General features: G+C 36.6%; 1 protein-coding gene across 2 annotated transcripts in view; it reads right to left on the bottom strand.

Moving 5' to 3' along the window:
* LOC131048043 (uncharacterized) overlaps window positions 1-26490 on the bottom strand; it is a 123928-nt gene that overhangs the window by 58190 nt on the left and 39248 nt on the right. For both annotated transcript variants that reach the window (XM_057981885.1, XM_057981884.1), the window contains exons 4-7: window positions 14803-14881; window positions 14578-14652; window positions 5705-5753; window positions 5407-5464 (exon numbers count right to left, since the gene is read on the bottom strand). In XM_057981885.1, coding sequence (XP_057837868.1) covers window positions 5407-5464; window positions 5705-5753; window positions 14578-14652; window positions 14803-14881 — 261 coding nt within the window. The remainder of the gene's footprint in view (window positions 1-5406; window positions 5465-5704; window positions 5754-14577; window positions 14653-14802; window positions 14882-26490) is intronic.

Here is a 26490-nt window from a genome sequence, read left to right as displayed (position 1 = left end):
CATTAAAGGGCCCAATAAGATTCTAGGGTATTCCCAAACAATACATCAAACTCCTTGCAAACTCAGACCTGAATAATGATGATCCTCGAACTGTTTGCAAGCTTGAAGACTGACAATTAACCTCAGGAAACTTACTCAAACTGAGCAGTCCAAAATTTCAAGAGCAATTCATTCAAAGTTCCCAAACACCACACTTGTAAATCTTTAAAGGGGGATATCTTTCAGATTAACTTCATAGCACCCAAATGCCTCAAAGGAAGACAGTTTGACAGCCCCTAAAGCAGATTCAACCCTGAAAATTTCCCACATGCCAGCTACAGCAAGTGTACAGCCCTGTACTTGGGCGATTTCTCTAGGAAAATTCAAATACATTCCAAACCCTGCAAATAATATATGAAACTTGATCACCCAGAAGCATTTATTTGAATGACTGGAAGATATGAGCCAAAATGTGGGTTCTCCTATGGTTGGAAATGTACGGCCAGTGTAAAGTCCCCTTTTGTTGGTACTTATAAATTGGAACAATTAACTAGCAAAGATCAATTGTAATATACTTATTTCCTTAAAATCTCTAATAGCAGTTAAGAAGATAATGATTTAAATAAGATTACTAGTCTATGATATCACTTCTGAAGATTGTTCTTATGTTGTACAATATGAGCCAATGTCACTGCTATCTCTGATTCAATCAACTAAATAAGATGACTTGGCATACATATATGTCAACACTTAGTACAACTCAATAATGCTAAGATTATCTCTACTGTCTCCACTATGAATGTTTGATAAATATGCAAGGATAATTTTTACCATGAATGGTCTTCCCAATCGCTTATGGTGAGGAACGTTATTCTGGATCTGCCTTTGTAAGTATGCAATGCTGGAGCCTTCCCTGGTTTCGAACTTGATATATGTGCCACTGATTGATTCAATGTCAATTGCTCAACTGAGTCATCAAACCAGATATGTATATAGAGATTAAGGATTCGATTCCACCCTAACTGAATTCCTCTTATCTTCTCCAATAAATACCTAATATGTTTGAAGGGTCGTATTGCTTGGATACCCAAGAGACATGTCTCAAAAGCAGTCGTATCCCTTCATTAAGCTAATGATTTTTTTATCATCTCTTAATTGCCGCTAATTACCCCAAGCAAGCACATAGGGTAACCATTATTAATTTGTCTCCTTAATCTAATCGATCTGTATTTGTTATTCTCAATAATGATCCTTTTCCCTTCATTGCTTTTCCCTAACGAATTACGGATCATTATAATTATATTGCTTCATTCACAAAACTGTCCAATGTCTCCCAGATCGCTAATTTATTATTTTCTTATAGACATCGCTACCTTGGATTATTGTTTATTTTGATGATCGCTGGCTTCTAGACTATCGCAGATCATGGAGTGTTGTTGATTCTTTGCTCATTGAAATATTATTATTATCGTTATATTCATTGACCCATCTTTTATTTGTTGATTGCTGCTTCTTCACGGGATATCGATTAGTGGGTGATTTTCGTAATCACTAGTTAACATTCTTTGGCGATCTGTTTTGCTGCATATAGATGTTACTGCAGACCAACATATATTTATCGACCATTAGATATAGCCGATCACTTCTCTTTGTCATATCAAGCCTTCCAGAAATCACTTCAAAACTTCTTGTGATTAACTTGTGGAATAGCTAGCACATTGTCTTAGAAGGAATTGCTCTATTAGGAGTGATGAAGCCACTATGTTAATGATTCGCTGTCTTGGGATATATCGTTCATTAATTACTGTTTCTTTTCTTTTCTTTAATCACTGTTTTCTGTATGTATAATAGATGTATGGCAATTGTATTTAATTTATTTTATTTCACTGCCTTTCTAATAATCTGTGTCTTGTTGTCTGTTACATGGTCATGTCTTGTAATGGTTTATCATTTATAAAGATCATAGGAGCTTCTTTCAGTTGTCTGGTTTTTTTTTTAGATTTGACATTTGGATGGGGACATCACAGCCAGGTCTGTACTTTCACTCCAAAACTTGCTGAAAGTATCAAAATCTCTAAATAATCCTATCATACCCCTAAAGCACTGAAATCTAAACCAAAATACCGTATAAATCTTCATCCTTGCAAACCCCATATCATCAACTCAAACAAAACCAATGTCATCTCCAAATGAAAACCAAGGCCCAGCTAGGGTAGGTTTTTCACCCCCAAAACCAGACAAATTGCAGAAATGAGAGTCCAAACCCCAATATATAGAGCTTGGAGGGAAAAATTAGGGCATTTCAAATATTTGAATATTTTATTCCCTAGAAAAAGTTATGTCGCCCTTAGCCTAGTTGTACAACTTGGAGATATACTTTTCGTTGTACAACTTGGAGATATACTTTTCCAAAAATATAAAATTTAATTTCTCACCCCTTACAAAAAAATTGCCAAAACATCAAAAGAGAGAACATTCACACTGAAGCAGAACCAGTACTAAAGAGGATGACAAGAGCCCAAAATAGCACTTACCAAAAATTGCATATACTAAAAATAGCACGGCTATCAAAACCACTAAAAATGAAAACCCGAGCTCTGCACAAAACACCGAGTCCCCTAACCAACTCTAGATAGCCTATAGGAACCTGAGAATGGGCTAACTGAAAGCAAAGCTGACTAGGTGCAAGAAGGGCACATTGCATTCATGATAGAGTAACTTATGACCTGTAAGAGCATGATTGAGCATGATTATACATGAATTAGATTGTAATCTTGACTAACATCATGACAAGTCATAAGGCATCTTTGAATCAGTTTCAATATACCAAAATGGAGCACCCAAATTAAGGAGGCAACTATGCACACATTATGACAGATTATGATAACTATAAGAGCATCTTCTATTTTTAGAAAGGAGACCAATTGTGGTGCCATTTTTTGGTTGTCGTTTTGACTTCTATTTTGTAGTTTCAATTTTGTCTATTTAATGGTGCTAGAGGATGGTGTATAGTGTGAAATGTATGATTGACTTGCAGGTATCATTACTCTGCTGGAATTGTTCCTGAATTGAATGTTGGTGATAATCCTATAAAAGAATAGCCTGAGATTTATATTCTAACCTCTTAGTTACTGAATAATACAAATGGTTTGCTTTCGGATGTTGGGCTTTTCTCCTTAAAGTATTTTCCCCAAGAACTCATCAAGCAGCAACAAAACTTTGATAGGATAAAAGTAAATCAATGTTCGATGTTCTTTCTATTTCTGAAGAAATATTTACCACAATCTAGGAGCTTGATTTTAAGGGTTAACTGCTAAGAGTATTCAATATCAGAGCCATCACTTCAATGACCTACTTCAGAAACTTTTTACATCAAAATGTATCTGCTAGGCCTCTGTTAATGTTCTCCTCTTTTCAAATGAAGAAATAGAGTTTCTTTCAATTTCCTTTGACAGAATTTTCCTATAACAGAAGAACTGTTTTTTTTCTGTGTATTGTGATAGACAGAGATCTTGCAGCACTTTTTTAACAATAACTGAATCACCAAGTTTAAAAATATTGATAGCCTAAACATGAAGATGCTTTGCTTCAAGAGCATGATTCACTCAGTAAGATTAACACTATATAGTCTTGATCTGCCGTAGATTAATTTGAAACACATAACATTATGAGGAGCTTAAAAGTTTGTCCTTCCCTCTAGTCTCGGACGTTGCTTGGTACAGAAGCATTCTTTTTCCTTAGCACTGGTTTTCAGTTTTATAGGGATACACAGGGGATGTCTTCACTTCCCATGGACATTGATGTATGTCCCCAATTTGCAGGCGACATCCTGATGTGTCCGACATTTATAATTGTTTAATAAAGAAATAAAACCATACTTGTAAATTAAAGAAAATGCAAAAAGGTGCCAGTTTCAAAGTTATTTTCACAATCATTGACAGTACTCAATCAGATACTCATACTTACAATTTGCATTCTTATTTCAGTATTTCACACAATTTTTCACTTCAATTTGAATTTTGCATTTATTGTTTGGGGATAGATTTTTAAAAAGGGCATCCACATCAAGGCCACTAGAAAAAAGGTATCATTGAGTATTACAGTATGGGTCAAAAATGAAGGAGTCATCATTGTCACTGTCGATCACTGTGAAGAGGCCAATACAAGATCTAATAGACCTCATAGCGGACTGCCTAAGGCTGGATCTTTTATATCTCTTTTAATCTGTGATCATGCTTAAAGTATTGATTTTAAACTATGCTCCACAGGGATGTGCACCCAACTCTGAAACTAGTGTCCCCATCCCCAATAGCATTTCGGAGACAGCAGGACGCCCCTTGGCCACCCCTATTTTTTCTCAAAATTCTAGAACATTCTCGAGACATCAAACAAACCATTTGAACATTTGTGACACATTTGTTCATCCCCCGGACAGCTGTAGAAATCTGAGATGTCCTGCGAATGGCTCAGGTCTAGATTGAGTGAGGGAATCACATGATTTTCTAAGAAATTCATACCATTTACACCAAAAAAAGGTTTTAAAAGGGACGTTTATACATTGAAAGAGAAACAAAAATGTTAAACAACAAGATAAGGCAGCAAAATTGGTTATGAAAAGTGCAGAAGATTTTGGCAGGACACGTGGAAACTTTTTTACCACATTTACCACTCTCGACCTCTGGGATGTGCAACAACAAATGAAAGACGACAGACAAGAATAAATTGCTTACCATATAATTCACTGTGGAGAAAACAAGGTATACATGGATACTTGCCCCTGTACGAGCTAGGAATCAACAACAAAGGTAACAGTGAATATCTAAATTGAACCACAAAGCAGATAGACAAATTTGGCCTCATGCTAATGTAGCAACAAAGGTAACAGTGTATATCTAAATTGAACATATGACCTATCTTTTTCTACCACAAAGCAGATAGACAAATTTGGCCTCATGCTAATGCAGGTCAATTTATTTTTTACTTTAAATAATTTATTTCTGCCATACTGCTATCAGCCTATCACTGACTGATTCAATCATGTCTCAGTGATAGGCTGACAGCTAACAGACATGCTTGAATCAATCAGTGATAGGCTGATAGCAGTTACTACAGCAATAAAAAGTTTTGATGTCATCTATTGTTAAACTTGTAGAAGTTTGAGTATATGTGCATGTACTGCCATCCCCCTGCTGTCCCAAAAGAATTAGCCCCCAGCCTGCCACCCCTAAAACAACATCCCCTACCATCCCACCATCCTGGTTCACGAAAAATTTAAATAATCATCATATTTTGCTATAATTGAGTTACAAATGACAAACTGTCCATGTGACATATCCACTATAGAAAATAGTATATCGGGTCTATAACAATTTCAAGAGAGTTTTGAGAAGTAAACCCATCATTTTATGAATTATGATACTCACTCACCATAGTTGGGCTACAGTTGCCATCTTGACTGGTTACTGATGCTCCCGTTTCCCCACCACTGAATGTTATCCAAAAGTTCATGATATAAAATATACAAAAGAAAACAAAACTGAAATACAACAATGTTCTTAACTCCAGAACACAATTTTGCACCCTAGAATTGAAGCAGTGCCAAACTATTAGTCTACAGCATAAAAGTCAAAAGCACAATGACTAATAGGATAAAGAATGTACTTTTGCATTCTATATTTCTTCCAATGGGTCCAATGTATGTTGTTTTCACTAAATGCATACTAACCTATGTGTGATTTCATTTGAACCTTGTATTTTCACATTTTCACCGGTTCCTGTTGCAAAACAAGCATAGAATAAGCTGCATATAATGTTGTAACAATATACAACAATATAGTTGCAATCTTGATCAAATGACATATAAAATTTCATCTGATGGTACAATGGAAAGTAATATCAATGCAAGTAGTTTACAATGATGCTCCAAAATAAATAGCAAAATTTCTCCCAATCAATTTCAAATCTCAATCAAAGCAATAAAATCGTTCCTTTTTGCATATTATTGCAAAAGTTAATGCACTAATTTATCAACTAGAACCATCTATCATGTTAGAAAATTGAACTATATTCTCAAATTCATAACGAAATATCAGCATAAGATCATTAACTGTAGAACTTGCACAAATTCTGCAACTGGACCAACTTTGGAAATGTTTCCACTTTCCAAGTAATATTATTAAACAAAGGAAGTGATAAAACCATGTTTTTCTGTTCTGAATTCCTGTATTTACCACTCTTTCTCTTCCTGCAATGTGAGTCTTCTTTAGAGCATTTTCATTTCTTGTTATGTCATTTCACTGATTCCATTCCCCTTTGAACTTCATCTCACTGTATTATTTGTCGATTCTGCGTGTAGTTTACAAGATCCAAGAAAGCTGTCTGTTAGTCTGTTCTAGCATCCTTCCATTTCTGAGAAACTTTAGAATTGGAGAAAAACTGCATACAAAGAAAGATGTGATTGGACCAAAATCAGAGTGCAGCTTGGCAGAACATACATTTGAGTGTCATCAGACTCTTGGATAGGATTTTACTTGGTAAATTTTAAGAATACAGTGCCACCAAGGTGCCGTGGACTCATGGAACAGCACATCATACACCCAAACATGGATGTTTGAATTTGGAATTTTAAGAGTACAATGCAACCAAGGTGTTGTGGACTAATGGAATATGGGTTCCAGCCTACACCCAAACATGGAGGTTTGAATTGGCCTCCATATCATGTTCAGGTGATGTTACTCATTGTGGGTTTAACTGTGTTTTTTGTGCAATTTCATTTAATATTATAAATATCATGGATATAATCATGAAAACACACAGCACATTGTTATTTTAGAATATGGCTGAAGCTAGAACCTTCCATATCCAGAGCAGAAACTATAGACATTTACTCATCAAGAGTACTATAAACATTAGATTAAGGGCTGCCCTTGCCTTCGCAGGCAGCCAATCAAGCTGGTCTGACATGAAGGAAGAAGGAAGGATGCACTCACAGCAAAAAGAAGAGCACCTCAAGGCAATGACTAGACAAGTCAGCAACAACATGGTTTAAAGAGGAAACAAAAGAGCAAGAAGGCAAATAAGGATAGGTTTCCTAAGAATCCTCCTCGAAAGGACTTTCATCTTTAGAGTACCAAAAATGCTCTTATTATAAAAAACTTATCTGTTCAAACTTCAGACTGACCACAAAGCTGAACCTTGCTTGGATTCCAACAAAAAGACTTCCATGCGGGATAATTTATCTATTCAGGGCATGAAGTGGGACAATTTTAAAAGATTCTTCATAGTGTGTTATAAATGTTTTAGTGAAGGTTATTTAAAAAACCTCTGCATATTGGTCAATATAGAGATAAAATGTTCTAATTCTAAACATCATGATACTTTATCGTTATCCAATATTTACAAAGAACCAAAGAAACCTGGAGAAGTATTCCTCGCCGTTTTAGATGTGTTCCCATTTTTGGGACGTTCTGAGGACATCGCTGGGCTCTAACCAAAAATTAAAAAAATTGCAAAAACGTTCCCTAAACGCAGGGATGCAGTAAGGATAAAAGGGGGCAGCAACTATCCCCACCAAAAAGTAGCATTGAAGAAAAAACACACTCAAATATTGAAAAAACATTATTAAATTCTTTCTTTGTGGGCTCCCAACTCCCAACTCGCCCTACATGAGGAAAAAGAGCCTCATTTCAATGCAAGTGCATTTTTTATTTGTCCAAATTAATTGTAGAAGGGTTTGAAGGAAATCCAAAGAACAAATTATTTTAAAAAGGATTGAAGGAGCAGCTAGAAACGAGTTTGAATCTAGGGCATCACTGGTAGTGAGACAAAAAAAATTCAAAGAGGCAAGTCATTCTACCATTTTATTTTTTTTGCAATTTTTATTCAAAGCTTAAAGTAAGAAATGCCTAATTTTTTTTTTTTTGTTTCAATTCAAAGTTGAATTATATCTCAAAAAAAAAAACATTAGCAGCAGTGAGAATGACAATAGTGACAATGAAGTGGAAGAAACTAAAATAAACGTAAAAGTTTCAGCTTCATTAGAGTGTGAAAGTGTTGGGGGTGGAGGTGAACGGCCACCAAATCCATTTGAGTGCCCTTTTCTTGCCTTGAAACCTTATGCAAAGAGCACTTTTCACCCAAAAAACCTCTTCTCTAATTTGTAACAGCCCTAGATACCAAAGAGAAAAATTCAAGGAGTACAGTGTGGTTTATCACATTTGCAACACAGATTTTAGAGGCAGCTACACAAGGGTATGGTCTCATTTTTTGGGTGTTACAAGCCATGGACTTCAGGTTTGTAAAGACATAAAGGAGGATGAGGAGGTAGGGGCTCATATATTGCACATGGAGGTGGAAATAAGATCTGAAAGTGTGTCAATGTCAATACATTCTTCAAGACAATCATCTATGGCTATGCAGTTGGTAGTGGTCGCAGTGATATTGACAAAAGAGGAAAGAGGAAGATTAGTGGTAGTGAGAAGCTAGGAAAAGTTGCAAGTATGTTTAATGTGCAGGCACAAGATGCAACAGGGTATTCCATTGCCAAATCTTTTTAAGCTCATGCCATCCCATTCAATGTGGCCCATTTGTTGATGTTGTAGCTAGGTTGGATTCCTTCTAGGGCCAACCTAGCACATGTGGGTGACTAATTGGCCTATTGGCCTTAGTCACATTAATATGCAAAGTTAAAATGTAACTTGTGATTATAAATAGGGCTGACCCCATAATAGGCAATGTAACTTGTGAATAGGGCTAACCCTATGATGACTAATGTAACTTGTAAATGAGTCTGACCCTATAATGGGAATTGTAACTTGTAAATGGAAATAGGGCAGACCCTATCACATGTAACTTGGAATTTGTATTGGTCCGATCCTATAGTTGTAACTTGTAATTTTGGGTGCCAAAATTATGAATGTATGCATGGCCGACGTAAGTCAATCTAGGCAGACAAGTCACCTATATATACAGATCATTCTTACATCAAATGGACACACTTATCCAGCGAATTGTCTCCACTATTCAGCAAATTATCTCTGCACATATTCAAGCGAATTCCTTCAGCAAAGCAGCGAATTTATACCTTCAGCAAGTGACGTGATCCAAGGGGCAGTGAACTCACTTTCAAGGACAGCGAACGTGTTTTTGGGGCAACAAATCGTCTTCTCAATCAGCACGCTTTCAAGTGGATTATTCACACCAGCAGATTGCTTTACTTGATTAGCTAACCACCTACAGCAAGGATATTAAGACACGTTTGCCCTAGCACCGTCATACTGCTGTATGCCCTAGTTTGGATTATACTATGCTGATATATTGCTTCAAGTGTTGAAGCAATACTTGTAAGAATCATACTGATTTGGTCTAATACAATCTGAGATTTGTTGCTGGGTTTTTCACCTCCAAGAGGGAGGTTTTCCTAGGGTACTCTTGTGTTCTATATGTTCATTGTGTTGATTTTGATAATTGCTATCAGTCTGATCTAAAACTAACACCATTCCTCTTACTTTAAACAAATGACCAAAGATGATACTCTCCCGCCGCTATACAACACTCCCTCTTAGCTAGGGAGATATCTTTCCAGGTATTCATGTCATGGAGTCTCTCAACATGACACTCACAATAGTTACACCCATTTGTGGAAGAAAGTTCATCACGGAGTCACTCAACGTGATAACATCATGGAATCCCTCAACATGACATTCACCGTGGCTACTCCCATGTGTGGAAAGGAATATGTGCACAAGTGCCCATCACAGAGTCACTCAATGTGATGTCGTCATGGAGTCACTCAACATGACGTCCACCATGGCTACTCCCACGTGTGGAAAAACACAAGTACAAAGAATTCATCACGAAGTCTCTCAACGTGATGTTGTCATGGAGTCTCTCAACATGACATCCACCATGGCTACTCCCAGAGGGTGGAAAGAACAACATCACTGTCTCAGAGATGAACAAGAGCTTTCACCTCAAATTTCTCCGTCTCAGAGAAAAATGCATTAACAAGGGCTTTCACTTCAAATTTCTCTGTCTCAAAGAAAAAATGCATTAACAACAGATAACACAAATTAATGATGCTAAGCGTCCCTCTCAGCAAGGGCTTCAAAACCTTCTGACCTCTCGCCCAAGGTTGCCTCTGTTGGTTTGTCAAACTCCCTTTGAATGTTAATTCCCCCTCTTCGAAGAAACTGATCGACTTGAGAATAAGAAACCTTCTGAATCAACTTTAGAGCTTGGCTGCTTTTGAGATGTCCCCATGGCAATTTCTGCAGGAGAAGCAAGTTGCGTAGGTCTTAATTTGCAATCTTGAACAAAGTGACCATACTTGTCACGACTAAAACATTGAATGTGAGAGAAATCCTTCTTCTTCTTCAGATCTAGGGCAAAATCTGATTCTCTGTTTCTATTCCTTTTTCTTCTTTTGCCTCTTTCTCTAGAAGTATGTGTAGCAAGAATTTGATTTTCTACATCGTGATGGTTTTGCCAATTCCTCTTGCTGCCAACTTGGACTCTTCTTGAATACAATCAACTCAAAGACGATCAAACTTGAGCAACTTAGATCTCCCAATGATGCTTTGGATGAAGGGCTCCCAAGATTGGGGAAGATCTTTGTCTGCAATTATGTCCCCAATAGCGCTCAACAGATCTCTCAAATCAGCAATCTTCATAAAGAATGAGATGATTGAATCTTCTTTATCCATTTTTACATGGTGAAGTTGTTGTCTCAAAGCAAGGGCTCTGCTGGTGTTGTTGATCTCATACATGCCTTTTAGAGTATCAAACATTTCTTTAGTTGACTTCAACTTGGAGATGATCGGTACTAGGTGATTCATCACAAAGTCTATCAAGATCTTCCTAGCTTCTGTGCCATTCTTCTTCCATTGGATTTTCTCAGTATCATCGGAAGGCTCGTGCATATCACATTCCACGAAATCAAGAAGATCATTCTCCTCTAATGCAATGAGTACCCTAGGTGGTTTCCTAGAGTTGAAGTTTGAGGCCCCATCAAGCCTATCTTCTACCTTGACACCGTTCACCATCTTCTTTTTCCGCACAAATTCTCCTTCAAAGATCTGCCCTTAGGTCTGAAATAATTTGCAACCTTAGATCTGCAATACTATGCCTTCAAGATCTACCCTAGAGAAAGGTTTACTTGACTGCTTAAAACAAGTCTAATTAGATCTTTTATTAAACCTGCTCTAATACCATGTTGATTTTATGATCAGAATTCAGTTAAGCAGAGATAAAGCAATAATGAACAATAAGACATAGTCAATACCCTGGGAAAACCCTCCTTCTTGAGGGAGAGAAAACCCAGCAACAATAATCTCTTTTATTGTTATATTAATGAAGACAGAAATCTGCTTTACAATTGGTCCAAAGACTAGGCTGATCTGAAGTAATGAGTATAGCACCTCTCCTAGGAGCAATTTCTACAAAGACTGGGACATCTCCTTAATATATTGATCTGAAGTAATATGATAATATGCTGAAGATAGTTGATCTTCCTAAGGTCACACAAACTTGCCTTTTATGAGAATTCGAATATGTTTTGAATGAATTTGCTTGAGTGAATATATACATGCATGGTGACCATTTGTGAAAGGTCAGCCCTCTTCAAAAATGAGGTGACTTTACAAACAAAAGGAGATGACTTTTGGTGAAGAGTTGGCCTCAACAAATAAATATAAATGAATGGCACCGATTTCATTTCTGGGCGGAGATACTCTCCTGCCGCTATACAACAGCAATTAGATATGTTGATACAGACTCCCCTAGTCTTGGAGAGATATATGAGACATTTGACAACATGCTAAGAAAGATAATGCAAACAATTTTAGTTAAGGATCCTACTTTAGAATCATATGAGCAACACATTAAGCACATTGTGATGCAGAAGTGGAACACAATGAACACCCCACTTCATATTGCAGCCTTAGTTCTAAATCCCAAATGGTATGCACCAATGCCTGGAAGGCTGCCTCCTTGTGATGACAAAGAGGTGAAACAAGGCTTGATGAAGGCCTTTCAAAAGATGTATCCTGTTGAGGAGTCTATAATACTTTGCACACCAGGTCTTGCCTTCACAAATCTTTGTGGTCCAGCATTAAATAAACCAAAAGTGAAGATAGATAGAGCTGCATTAGTTCAAACTCACCCTATTGGATGGTGGACATGGCATGGGAAAGATAAACCACACACAGTTGAAGATGCTTGCCATTTGCCTCCTTTCATAGGTTGCCAGTTCTTCTACTAGAAAGAGGAATTGTTCCACACACAGCTTTATACATTCTACAAGAGGAATAGACTAACCTCTAGATGAGCAGAGAACCTAGTGGCCATTCATAGTACTCCAAAACTTTAGGATCGTTACACTCCAAAGAATCAAAAGACTCCAACTTTACGGTGGGATCGCCCAAGTTGATGAGGAGGAGGCACAGGAAGGATTGGTTGGGACTCCATTGGATGAGGCAAACCCTCACAATGTCATTGACTCAAAGGAGTTCTCTGATTTTGATGCAGTGTTGGGAGATGCAGATCAAGAAGAAGAATGTACTTTCTTTTTTTGTCTTTACATATTGTAATTGAAAATGAAACTTTCAGCCTTTGGGCATTTTTCTGTAACTTGTGTACTATTTTTTAATATCACATGCTTATTAACAATGAATTATGAAAGCAATTTAATTAAGTTTCAACATTTGTTAATTTGTGTGACTTTCATGTGAACCATCAATTTATCACAAATTATATGTATTAAGGATCTATAAATTATATGTGAATGCTTTATCAATGTTATCATATGAATATTTAAACTTCCCCTATATATTTTAAAATTTCCCTATTTTTTATATAATCATCAACTTTGTCGTCCCCGACCATCCCCAAAAATGGCCCGAAAATAATCCCCAATTCTCACCCCCCCATCCCCTGTCATCCTCCTACCAAAAACTTGGGGTAACATGGTGAAGAATTGGAAAAGTCCAATACCTTGGTTAGTCATTAAGTTCAAAAAAAATGTCCCACATATCTCTCATCAATAGAAATGGCATACTAGCTACTGTAGTTAAGAACCAAAAGCACAATTTGTTGTTCCTTCCAAAATTATAATAGGATTTGCATTAATGACTTTACCAACTTTGTTTGAAATGAATCAGAGATTTCTCAACATATGGACATGGTAAAGGTGAGGATTTTTAAACATTTAGGTTTTAGCCATCCTGGCTAGTTTGGATCTTTGATTTGTGCCATTAGCTTAATCAGACAACATTTTGCCTCTTATAGGTCTCACATACTATCATTACAACTTGTTCCTTTTGGTTTCACATACTTTGAACATTCAAGGACATTAAACTCTTCCTTCTTTCTATTTATGCTAAAATATTGGTCGACAAAAGTATTCAGCTATAGAATTGGATGGGCCATACTCTTCACCTTAAAGGTGGTTGATTAGAGACAATTTCAATAAAACCAAATGTGATGCAAATAGCGAGAGCATCACCACAAAAATACAAGCACTGATAATTGCAGTAACGCATTACATAATCTTGGCATCCACTAGAAAAACAAGCATAAACAAGAACTAGATTGTGTGCTTGCTCAAATAAACAAAGAGGTAGCTCTTTGAGTAGAAGTGCTGCAATTCTTAATGCAAGGTATGGCTTCAAGTACAAGAGAGGTATAGAATCAAAGAAAGGCAATCTCAAGCTGAAATGTATAATGCTTCATCCAAGTTATTTCTTGATTTTCTCAAAATACAAGTAAAACCGTATCACAGATTATTCTACAATAGAACAACATTAAAAGATCACTTGAAAGGATTCTTGAAGTGTAGTTTTTGGAAATATCAATTCCCTCAAAAGTTATTTTCATATGCACCATTGCTTTCTTGATATCTTCCTTTGACCTGTTCACTGAAAGAACCAATCTGTTGATACTTTGCTTTTCTACGAAGTCTACATGGCTCTTACTGTATGGTCTTCAGCTGAATTTCCCCTCAAACCTTTTGGGAAGATGTAATTTGACTTTTGAAGGATCTGTTAAAACTTAAAAAATTCAATAACATATATTTCCAGGATTGGTTATCAACTCAGGTTTGTGCTCAACACTTTCACTTACAAAATATATACCCCCTTTATAATGAGTAGAAAACTCGAGATTCATGGTCCTATCACCTCGATGAGAAAGTGAAGTGCTATGATGGTTGTCTAATTGTTTAGGACTGTATTTTCACATCAGATGTCAAGACTTTCTTGCCAAAAACTAACCTTATTGACCAAGGTGAGAAATATACATGAGCCTCTGATCTTTTATCATCAGATATTCCTGGCACACCATCACTTACAAAAACTTCAATAACATATATTTCCAGGATTGGTTATCAACTCAGGTTTGTGCTGAACACTTTCACTTACAAAATATATACTCCCTTATAATGAGTGCAAAACTCAAGATTCATGGTCTTATCACCTCGATGAGAAAGTGAAGTGCTATGATGGATGTCTAAATGTTTAGGACTGTATTTTCACAACAGATGTCAAGACTTTCTTGCCAAAAAATGACCTTATTGACCTAGGTGAGAAATATACATGAGCATACCATCATCATCAGATACTCCTGGCACACCCATTGGCCCTCTGATCTTTTTATCGTAAGGACCGTTGCTTCCATCATCTGCATAGAATAGGAAGAATAGCTTAGAAACTCTGTTTCCTTGTTTGCACAGATCAAAGACAGACTCATTCAATAGCAAGCATCATAAAGAGTCAAGACAGCAACATTCTTCTAAACATAAGTGTTTAAACATGCAGTTTCTGTTTGTACCTGATCGTTTTATCCGAGAATTTGCTCTTGCAAGCTCAATATGTAAAGTTGCTCCTGTCTCAGGATCAAATGTCAAGCCCTGTTCAAATATTTATTCTATTGAATCAGAAACATGAATACATGATATTTCAAGAAGCAAAAGGTAGAAACATTATATGACATGTACTAGCATGTGTGCCTGGTTATAACTACTTATTTTCAGTAAGTAAAAACAAATAAATCAAAAGGTAAACAAGTAGTTAGCAGCTACTGATTTGTTACTCATGAACCTAGAGAATTGACCAGCATATGCAAGATTCTGGTTTGTAAGCATCTATAAAAAGAAATATGTACAGCCTAGCAGATTTAATTCTTTCTAATATTCAAACTGAAAAAATAATGAAGGTTTCCTGAGGTTCAATATTCTAATGAACTTGGAACATTGATTCACGATCACTACAAGATGCAATGTCCTGATATAAAAAAGGAATTGTCGTTTAGAGTCTTTAAATTATGCATCTCATAAGACAATCCATCCAGTCAAATCAAGAAAGACAAACTGGATCATTTCTATCTTGCAGAAAGAAAAAAACCTGTTATTTTTTGGAAGCTGATTTATGAAACGATTAGAAAGATACTATTGCCCATTTAAAAACATGGGAGAGGATTTGTCTGCCTCTTTCAGCTACACCAATCCCTAATACCTGACATTCTGTTTTAGAGTATCGTCATCACCTTATTATATGCAGTAATCCCACTGTCTCAATCTTCTCAAATGAGCATATTAGAATTGATCCAGGCCATAGACCCACACAGAATTCCTGACCAAACAGTTAAGAGATTGGCCATCAAGAGGTTAGCACAGAGTGACATAGGTTATCTAATTGTGTCAGAAATGCCATTATCATGTGAATTTTTTTTAAATCAAAAATTGGATTTGCAATGGCCAAGATACAAAAATACAAAGAAAAGACCAAGATTCGGAAAACCAGAGAGACGTGGAGGGATGGAGTAACTATGGGTGGTCTGATCATTTAACTCCCATTTCCAAAATGGGATCAAAATAGAAAATCAGAGATAGTGAGAGATTATGACCCTAGCCAGTTTACCATTTATTTTGATAACAGTCCCACCTCATTGGCAACTCAGTTTGGCCAAATGACTGGCAAATATTCAGCAACCATTAAAAAATAAACCATTCCATCTTCCAAGAATGTCTTTTCATTTTATAGATTTAAAATATAATGATGCATTGCAAAGGGTGCAATATCAGAGACAAGGTTATAGGTATACATCCCTTCTCAATAAAAAGCATTTTCATACATAATTATAATACAATGAACTATATTGCCAGTTTGAATATATTGTTACTGGGAACAGATGTATAGCTACAATCTTGCCTCTAATATTGCATGCTTGGCAAAGCATCTTTATAGTTTACATTTAAAAATGAAAGTGGCAATATAGTTTAATAAATTATAATTATGTATGATAGTGCTTATTATTGAGAAGAGACGTGTAGCTATATAACCTTGTCTGTGATATTGCACATTGGCAATGCATCTTTATATTTATGAATTGGTTCATTTGTTAATGGTTATTGACATTTTGCCACACCCAAATGAAAATAATCATCAAAATGAGTTATAATAGTGCAACTACATATGAAAATCAATACAAATCATCATGACATTCCTCATAGAAAGCATCAATGTCATCAGCTGGCTTATTCAAACCATAGATTGAAAACTCTCTGACTATCATCAGCTGGTTCATTGGAGCCATACATTGAAAACTCTCTGAGTACTCAGCTGACTCATGAATGTTTTCTGCTCTCTGCACTCAGTCAACCAAGTACTCAGCGAGTTTTCATCAATTGCTCGACCAAGTTTTCCACAATGCCTCATGAGTTCCCGACATGGACATGCCTTCAACGGGAATAAAATATCCACACATTTTAGTTGTTTCAATTCATTTTTTGACATGTTATGATTTTCATTTTTTGGCTTACTTGAGGTAAGTGACAAATAGAAACATAAACTTTATACGAAAAACACTTGTGTTGTTTTTTTCCTAGGATACCAGTTCGCATGGAGAAAGTCCCATGTCTTGGTCCGGTTTGAACCAGGTTCAAGGTCCTAGGCCAGTCCGCTATGGGTCCAGGGAGGGTACTGACCACAGCCTGTAGGCCCAGCCCTGCTGAACCCAAGTGGACCCAACAAGAATTTGCCCTCTACAACGTGTCGATGAACAAACCCAAGAGAAATTTGTGATTTTTTTTACTTTATAAAACTCTTTTTTTATTGCAAAAGTGCAATTTGCCCCTTTAACCCTAAATTTGCTCATACAAAACATGTAAAAGACAAAAGCTATCTCATTTTTGCTACTGTGAATGAAAAACAAAAACATTTTGCTCCATTGCTAAACACGGAGATAGTTGAAGATTGATCATTGAATATTCCCAAATGGTTGTTGGGCCATTCCTATGCATTTGCAAGTATTGGTATATATTGAAGAGAAAGCAAAAGCAGATCAAGCAACCAGGAAACAAGCTGCAACTCATCTTTTGCTAAAGACAAAGAAAGGATCAAAGGCCTCTCCATCAACTTCCATTCTTCCACCTACAGAGGGCCATCCAGTTTTGTCCATATCTGAAGAACCAGTGACCTCTCAACATAAGAGATCAAAGGGACTGTTGGAAATGGCATTTCCAGGGAGGGTACTGACCACAGCCTGTAGGCCCAGCCCTGCTGAACCCAAGTGGACCCAACAAGAATTTGCCCTCTACAACGTGTCGATGAACAAACCCAAGAGAAATTTGTGATTTTTTTTACTTTATAAAACTCTTTTTTTATTGCAAAAGTGCAATTTGCCCCTTTAACCCTAAATTTGCTCATACAAAACATGTAAAAGACAAAAGCTATCTCATTTTTGCTACTGTGAATGAAAAACAAAAACATTTTGCTCCATTGCTAAACACGGAGATAGTTGAAGATTGATCATTGAATATTCCCAAATGGTTGTTGGGCCATTCCTATGCATTTGCAAGTATTGGTATATATTGAAGAGAAAGCAAAAGCAGATCAAGCAACCAGGAAACAAGCTGCAACTCATCTTTTGCTAAAGACAAAGAAAGGATCAAAGGCCTCTCCATCAACTTCCATTCTTCCACCTACAGAGGGCCATCCAGTTTTGTCCATATCTGAAGAACCAGTGACCTCTCAACATAAGAGATCAAAGGGACTGTTGGAAATGGCATTTCACAATGAGTCTAGAGAGATTGCCAATCAAGACATAGCTAGATGTGTCTATGCTAATGGATTGGCATTCAATGTTGTTCTTTCACCATATTGGCAAGATCGATCAATGAGGCTCCAAATGGGTACAAGGGCCAAAGAAATGAGATGACGCGTACTACCTTATGGGACAAGGAGGTGAATATGTAAAGGACTCCTTGAAGCCCATAAAGGATTCATGGATCGAAACACGATGCCTATCATATTTGATGGATGGAATGATGGAAGAAATCGCCCATTGATCAATGTTATTGCAGTGTCCCTAGAGGGGCAATGTTTTTGAAAAGAGTGGATTGTGGACAAGTGAAGGATGGTGCATTTATTGCTAACATTCTTTGCCAATCCATTGAGGAAGTGGGTTCCTCAACCTAATGCTACAAAAATTTGGCACCAAAATTGAATGAATCAAACAAGTGTATGTTGATGCCAAAGAGATCCAAATCATCATCAAGGTCAAATTATTGCTAGGTGCAGTCAACGTTTAGGAGAGGGTACCAATAATGAAGCTAGGTCCATCTCTTTCCCTATCCCTCTCCATCTCTTTATCTCCTTTTCATATCCCTCTCTATCACTCTATGTCACCCTCTATCTATTTCTCTTTATATAATGGGTTATCTCTCCCTCTATACATATTGAGCTCTCTCTCCCTCTCTCCCCAATCCTATACCTATCTCTCTCCATTTCTATCCACCCCTCTCACTCTCCCTTCTCTACCTATCTCTCTCCCTCTCTTCCTCCTCTTCGTATTGATGGTATGATGAAAGAATAAGTATCCGGTAGAATACTGAGATGGGGGGGGTGAATCAGCATATTGAAAAACTGATACAAAGTTCCTAAACTCAAATTCAGTCACACAAAGTAAACATATCTTAGTTAAGATCAATATTCATAAGAATACTTGACATCAACCAGTTTAACTGTTATGACAACTTAACAGCAAACAACTTCAATCTTGTAAACATCAACAATGCTTAATCATAACTCAACATATTCATCTCTCAATGCTTCTACTTATCATGCCTTATCAGAAGTTAATCAAATCAACAAATAAGATCATAACCACAAAAGCATTCACCACTTGACACAAATGTTTATACGTGGAAAACCCAAATAGGTAAAAACCGCGGTGAGATGAGACTCACAAGGATAGCTATCTGAACTCTTCTGAAGTTCGCCCTGTTAGGAGCCAAGCCTGTTAAAGCTTTACAATAAATCCTGTTAAAAACTAATTCCGGTTAAGGGATTTACAAATATGCCTTGATGAAAAGCACAATACCCTATTAGAAGTAACCTCGTTGGAGGGTTTAAGAATCTAAGCTAATGGACCACCTTGTTAGAGGATTTAATGAGTAACCAAGCTTGTTAGAGCTTACCCGGTTAAGGGATTTCATTTCTACTGTAATTGTTAGAAAACAACAGGTTTTATTGATCTGTATGAGTAGCACTACATTTGCTTGATCAAATCCTTCTAAGCTTCAATCTGCCTTCACTCAAAGTGCAGATCCATTCACCGGTTAGGCAACTACACACTCAACAGGTTTCAATCAATCTTGCCAACAACCTTTACAAACAACTCCATCGACCTTAAATACAAATCAGTTAGGTCGATAACACAACAAAAACCTAATTCTCATAATCGAGATTACAAACAAGTCGGTACAATCTTGACCGTTAGAAATCATGACAATCTCTTCACATTCTTCAAGAAAATTCCAACCACTCCATAATCACCGCTTCATCGGACTTTGTAACTCATCACGCGTTGTGCATTAGATGCAATCCACTTTGCTCCTTCCCTAGACAAAAAACAAACGCGCCAAAACAATTTGAACTTATCCTCATACAATGATCACACGTGTCTCCATCATTACCGCTTATCAGATAATAAACCATCAAACTTGATCGGTTAGGGTTTAATAGCTGATAGGGTTTATTGATTACATTGCATAGAAAGGTTTAACCCTTTACACCGGTTTACAACATCTTCCACAAAGCTCTTCTTACCAGTTACTAGCCAATATCAAAAACAACAATATCAGCAATAACATGAATACCATTACCGGTTCAATTGACATCAATGACAACATATCATTAATGCAATCTATATGCAAAATGCCAACAAACTCAAAATGTCAACACGTATCTCTCCCTTTCTCTCCACCCCTCTATATCATTGGATAAGAGAGAGAGAGAGAGAGAGAGAGAGAGAGATGAAGAGATAGCTCAATAGATAAAGAGGGAGAGAGGGAGATATGAAAAGATAGAGAGTTAGAGGGAGAGAGATAAAGAGATAGGGAGATAGAGGTAGAGAGGTATGAATAAAGAGATAGAGAGAGGAGTAAGAGGGAAATAGAGAGAGAGCAAGAGAGATAAAGTAAATAAGAGAGGTAGAGATAATGATATATAGATAGAGAGGGGGGGAATAGGGAGATAAAGATAGATGGGGCAAGAGTGAGAGAGAAAGAATGTAATATAGACAAGTAACATAGAGAGAGGTATAGAGATAGAGGGGGAAGATAAAGAGATCGCGATTGAGATTGAGATGGAGAAGCATAGAGAGTGGTTATATGAGTGAGAGGGATATATAGAGAGAGGGATGGAGAGGGAGATAGATATATATTCATAGATAGAGAGGGGCATAGAGTAATAGAAAGAGAGATAGGAGAAGTTGAAAGGTATAGAAAGACGGAGTAATTGGGATAAATGGACAAAGAGGGAGACATAGGGATAGAAATAAGGGGAGATAGAGATATATATAACTTGAGAAATGTAGAGGGGTAAGAGAGAGATAAATATATAATGAAAGGAGATAGGAAGATGGAGAGTGAGAAATAAAGGTAGAGAGAGGGAGATAATGAGAGAGAGAGAGATAGGAAGATATAGATAGAAGGGGAAGAGTGACAATCAAAAGAGGTGATCGAGATAAGTAATAGAGAGAGAGAGAGATAATAGAGAGTAAATAAAAAATGTATAAATGTTAATCAGAAAAATAATTTAAAATATTAGTAAACATACTATATAATAAGCTTATTAAGTTTATAACATAGATTAGTCTTTGTGAGATTTTGTCAAGATCAAGAGGCAATGGAAAGCACAAATGAGAGAAAACAAAATAGATGATAGGAATAAACTGTACTCTATCAAGATGAAAATACTGATCAACTGGATCATCAAATCGTTACATACAATGAATATGAGCCTGCTTATATAGGCAAAGCTATATGGATATGTGAGCACACAAACATGACATGTGGCTCAATAAGAAACAAGGGTAGGTAGGAAATAGGTGTGGGTAGGTAGGAGAAACAATATAATATTCTACATGAGGTGGATCACCCACTAAATGTGAAGTGTAACAACAAAATCACACCATATAAGGTGGAAATTCTCCTACACACACTATCTCAATGTGGCACAAACAACCAAGTGTCTCATACCCAAACTACTATGAAATGCATGTACCTAAGTAAACTTAAGTAAGGTGTAATAATATCCAAGATGAATAATTATTTACACCAACACCCCCCCTTAAGTGCAACTTAGGGGAATGCACTTAAGTCTACAATGCAACTAAGAAATGCAAGATGGGTCCCGGCTACGAGGCCATGTTAGGCACCCATGTACAAATGCAAATGCATGAAAACCAATGCAAGGAAATCTCTCACAAAGTGGGGAAAGAGAGGAAAACCCAATGGGAAAAAACCCTCCCCCAAAAGAGAGATGATGAAAGCACACAATGCTCTCAATGATGAATGAGAAGAACAAAACTACATGTGAGGAAAAAGTCCCCCCCATATGAGAGAAGAAGAAGAGAGACTAGGAAGCCTCCCCTCAATCTGGAATCTACACCAATGATAGAAGCTCGAAGATGAATGAAGAAACTGCTCCATGAACGTTGAACAACATTCCTCCCCTTAGGAAGAAACAAAACCAAAGGTGTATCCATGAAGTCTCCCCAACCATGAAAGGAAAATGGAGAAAAAATACTCATGATGAAAGGAATCTCTGAAAACTGCTCAAGTGTCCCCATGTCGATGCTGAAAGGTACCCCCTCCAAAGGTGGTAAACTGTGCCACACTGCTGAAAAAGGCACTCCAAGATCTAGTGGAGATGAATGTAGAACAATATCCAAAGACTCATATGTCTCCTCAAAAGATAAAGAGACCTCCTCCAAGTGTTGTACAAAAGTATCCACAATCATGTCAACCTCTAAAGATTGATCATGTAGAGAATGCACAAGAGGGTCAGAGTGATCCCTCGCAACAATCAAAGAAGGATCATCTTCATCAAAGAGAAGATGAATGTCATGAATGGTGTCTCCCAAATCTGCAATGTAGGAGTCCACAAACAAACCTGCAATGTCTGTCAAGTAGGCATCCCAATCAACTGAAGTTGGAAGACCTGAAATATCCTGCTGCACCGAATCATAAGAGGGCAAAACTGTCGCACTAGCTGCATCATCAGGTGCAATAGGTGGTGTGATATCAATAGAAGGAGATGAAATGCAAGGCTCAAGAACGGAGTCACATGTGAGAATCCCCAAGTTCAAATGCCTAAAGTTCTCCTCAAAATCTGAATCATCAACATAGGAAGAACCAACCTTATCAATAGGACCAAAATCTGAAAAAGAGTACAACCGAGATGCATGATCAACCACCCCAGTTGCAATGATAGCTCCACTCTCCAAGTCTCTAATGATAACTGAATCAGGTGTGAACTCCACAGTTTTCCTAGTTGCCCCATGTGTGATTTGATAGATGGAAAGAAGATTATTTGTCAAGTGGGGTACACACAACACATCATTGAAGGAGTTATCCCCAATGGCAATAGATCCTTTCCCAATCACATCCATGTATGTATGATTACCCATCAGAATTTGCGGCAGGTGGCAAGGCTCAAATGTAGAAAACATAGACTATGAAGATGCCATATGATGAGAAGCCCCTGAATCTAGAAGCCATCTCCCTGAATCAGGACTTGTAGTAGAACAAAGAGCTTGGCCCTTTCCTTTATCTATCCCAAAAGAGTGATTCTTTCCTTTATCCTTGGAAGAAGAAGCCGATGTAGACATTCTAGAAGATAGGTTGATTCTATTCTTCTCAAGAAGATGCTTCAACTCATCAATATCCTTCTTATAACAATGATGTTCATCATATCCTAACTTCTTGCAATATCCACAAAAAAAATTGTCCTTATATGATTTCCTCTTAGGTGAGAATGGTGAATCGCCTTGTTGTGGAAAGGAAGATTGTGCTCCATATTGTTGTGGTTTTGACTTAGGTTGCTTTTGATTCTTGCCTTTTCCTTGATTACTTCGATTCCCTTTATAAGCCACCAAAGCTTGTGACTTTGAAGATTTGAAAGTCACCATCGTGGTCAACTTAGATTGCTCAAGTATCAACATCTCCGTGAATGAATCAAATGAGGGAGAAGTGTATGAGGAACCTTGAGCTAACCTATGGGTGTGAAAGCTAGATACAAAGGTTGCATACTCTGAAGGAAGCTTGTCCAACAAGTTATAAACCAATTGAGCATCCTTTTTGTCAATTCCACAATCCTTTAGCTTTGCTCTTAGCTCAATTGCTTTTGTGACATAATCTTGGATTGTATCAAAATCTTTGGGATCCAAAGTTGTGAGTTCACTATCAAGCTTGTAGCCCTTAATCTCATCAACTTGACCATACAATTTCTTAAAAATATCCCAAGGCTCTTTAATTGTTGTACACTTATCAATGTGAAAAATGAGGTCATCTAATACATACTTTCTAAGAGTTCCAAGTGACATAGCATTCTTAGTAAGCCATTCAATTTGAGCATTAGGATCAGCCTTAGGATCAGGTGGTGCTGTAATAGTTTCATTTACATAATGAATGAGTCATTTTTCCATTAGTTTACTCCATGCCTTAATTTTCTATGATGCATAATTATGAGGAGTTAAAAGTGGAAATTTAGGAGAACCCATAGCACCAAAATGAAAAAGCACAAGATAGAGAGAGGCACAATCACACAAGACACCCCCCCAAAATACTCAATCAAGAAATCCCCCCAAAATGGTGATTTTGGCACTTTATACTTAGTGCGTATACAATGGGCCACTTGCAAAACAAGGCAAAGTGGACTTCTGATTTCAATTTATAACTTCTCAAAATGAGATCTAAGAGACTTCAACAAATACTGCTAGTGATCTAAACTGAGATCCAAGCAAAATGCAAGTACCAAATATGCCAAAAATGGTCAAATACTGAATGTACAATTTCTACTTAAAATCACTGCAAAAATATGGCAAATTATGAAAGTAGATGAAAAAATATGCACTTTCAAAAAAAACGGCACCTAAAAAGGAGTCCATATGAGCCCAAACGAAGCCTCCAAAGTTGTAAAAATTGAGATTTCACCATTTATGAAAAGCCTGTATCCAAAAATCAGAAAAATCCTGCACCACTGTACAGATCATGAAATTCTACCCCAAAACAAAAAAAATTGCTCGAAAAAACAAGTCCAGATGAGTGAGATATTGCTATTTGAAAATTGCCTGCAAAATTATAATTTCTAGAAAATTTCCATCGCAGCGTCAAACTTCAAATGCCTCTAGATTTGGCCTTCAAAGTCCGATTTGGATGAAACAAAAGGCAAAACTGACTTTCTTGGACCTCCTCAATCTAATGGTAACCTCAGATTTGACCCATCAAGCTTCAATAATAACCTGCAATAGAAAGCTCCAAAATGCAAGCATCAAATTTCTCTCAATTGGCAAACCAATGACACTCTAATGGCTCTAATACCATGTGAGACATGGACTAGCTCTGATACCATGTGAGATTTTGTCAAGATCAAGAGGCAATGAAAAGCACAAATAAGAGAGACAAAATATATGATAGAAATAAACTGTATTCTATCAAGATGAAAATACTGATCAACTGGATCATCAAATCGTTACATAAAATGAATATGAGCCTGCTTATGTAGGCAAGGCTATATGGATATGTGAGCACACAAACATGACATGTGGCTCAACAAGAAACAAGGGTAGGTAGGAAATAGGTGTGGGTAGGTAGGAGAAACAATATAATATTCCACATGAGGTGGATCACCCACTGAATGTGGAGTGTAACAACAAGATCACACCATAAAAGGTGGAAATTCTCCTACACACACTATCTCAATGTGGCACAAACACCCAAGTGTCTCATACCCAAACTACTATGAAATGCATGTACCTAAGTAAACTTAAGTAAGGTGTAATAATATCCAAGATGAATAATTATTTACACCAACAGTCTTAAAATTGTATAAAAAAATTAAGTCAAGAGTATAAGAGTAAAGAATTACATTTTTATCTTCTATATAGAAATTCTTTGGTTGAATTTGATTGTTTTGAGTAGCAAGTTTATTGCTCTAATATGCAATCATTGAGTCAAAACACAATATTTGAATGGTTTCTAATAGTCTAATCTCCAACAATTACAATACATTAGTGAGAGAGCTTGGTGGTGTCAATCAAAATATTTGAGAATCTTGAGCTTACATATGTACAGAGTTTCAAATACCTATAGTTAAACCTTTAGTCTATTCACTGATGAAGCTACAAAAATCACTATATGAACTCAAAAACCCTAAATTCAAGAATGATCAAAATTGATTTCATTGATTTGCATCATTGATGTGATGTATGTGAACCAATGAAGTATATTTTAAGGTAAATAACATTTGTGAATTAACTCAAGTAGGTCTCTCTCCTTGCTTCCATCCCTCTCATTTCATCTCTATAAAAAAATAGTTAAATTGTTAAATTTCTTATAAATTAATTTAAATTATATATATATAATTTAAAGAGTATTACGTATAAAAATATAAATTATATAATATTTTTATTTAATAATGTACATTAAATTCCATATAATATGTAATAATAAATACAATATAAACATTTATATATAAGGCAATCTCCATATGTTGGGAAGCCTTCCTCCTAAAATAGTTCATAAATAAAATGAAAATAAAAAATTAAAAGATTAAATTTAAAAAAATAAAAAATAATTTATATGAGGCAGCGATAGTCAAGCATAGAAAGCAGCAATCAAGCATTCACAAAGACAACATTATGTTGCTACGAGTTGTTAACAAAGGGACGTCACCTTTGGTGAGAAGTAGTCCCTCCCTTGAATCAAAACCCCCCTTCTATGCAATTGCCTCCTTCATATAGAGATATGAAGATATAAAATGGAAACATCTAAGGGAATCAGGAAAAAGGCATCAAAGAAGAGAAATATGGCAATCAATCAAGCAAATTAATAAAACTAGTCAGCAGACTTATATACTGTTCAAGTATTCGGTATGATGCCTAATGCAAAGAACTCTCATCTTGCTAGCTTGTTATCTGGTCTTCCACTTGATAATATGTAGGAATGATAAG

The sequence above is a fragment of the Cryptomeria japonica genome, chromosome 6 (assembly GCF_030272615.1).
Source record: "Cryptomeria japonica chromosome 6, Sugi_1.0, whole genome shotgun sequence".
Lineage (NCBI taxonomy): Eukaryota > Viridiplantae > Streptophyta > Pinopsida > Cupressales > Cupressaceae > Cryptomeria > Cryptomeria japonica.
The sequence above is the reverse complement of the archived record's forward strand: the minus strand, read 5'-3'. Positions and strand labels throughout refer to the sequence as shown.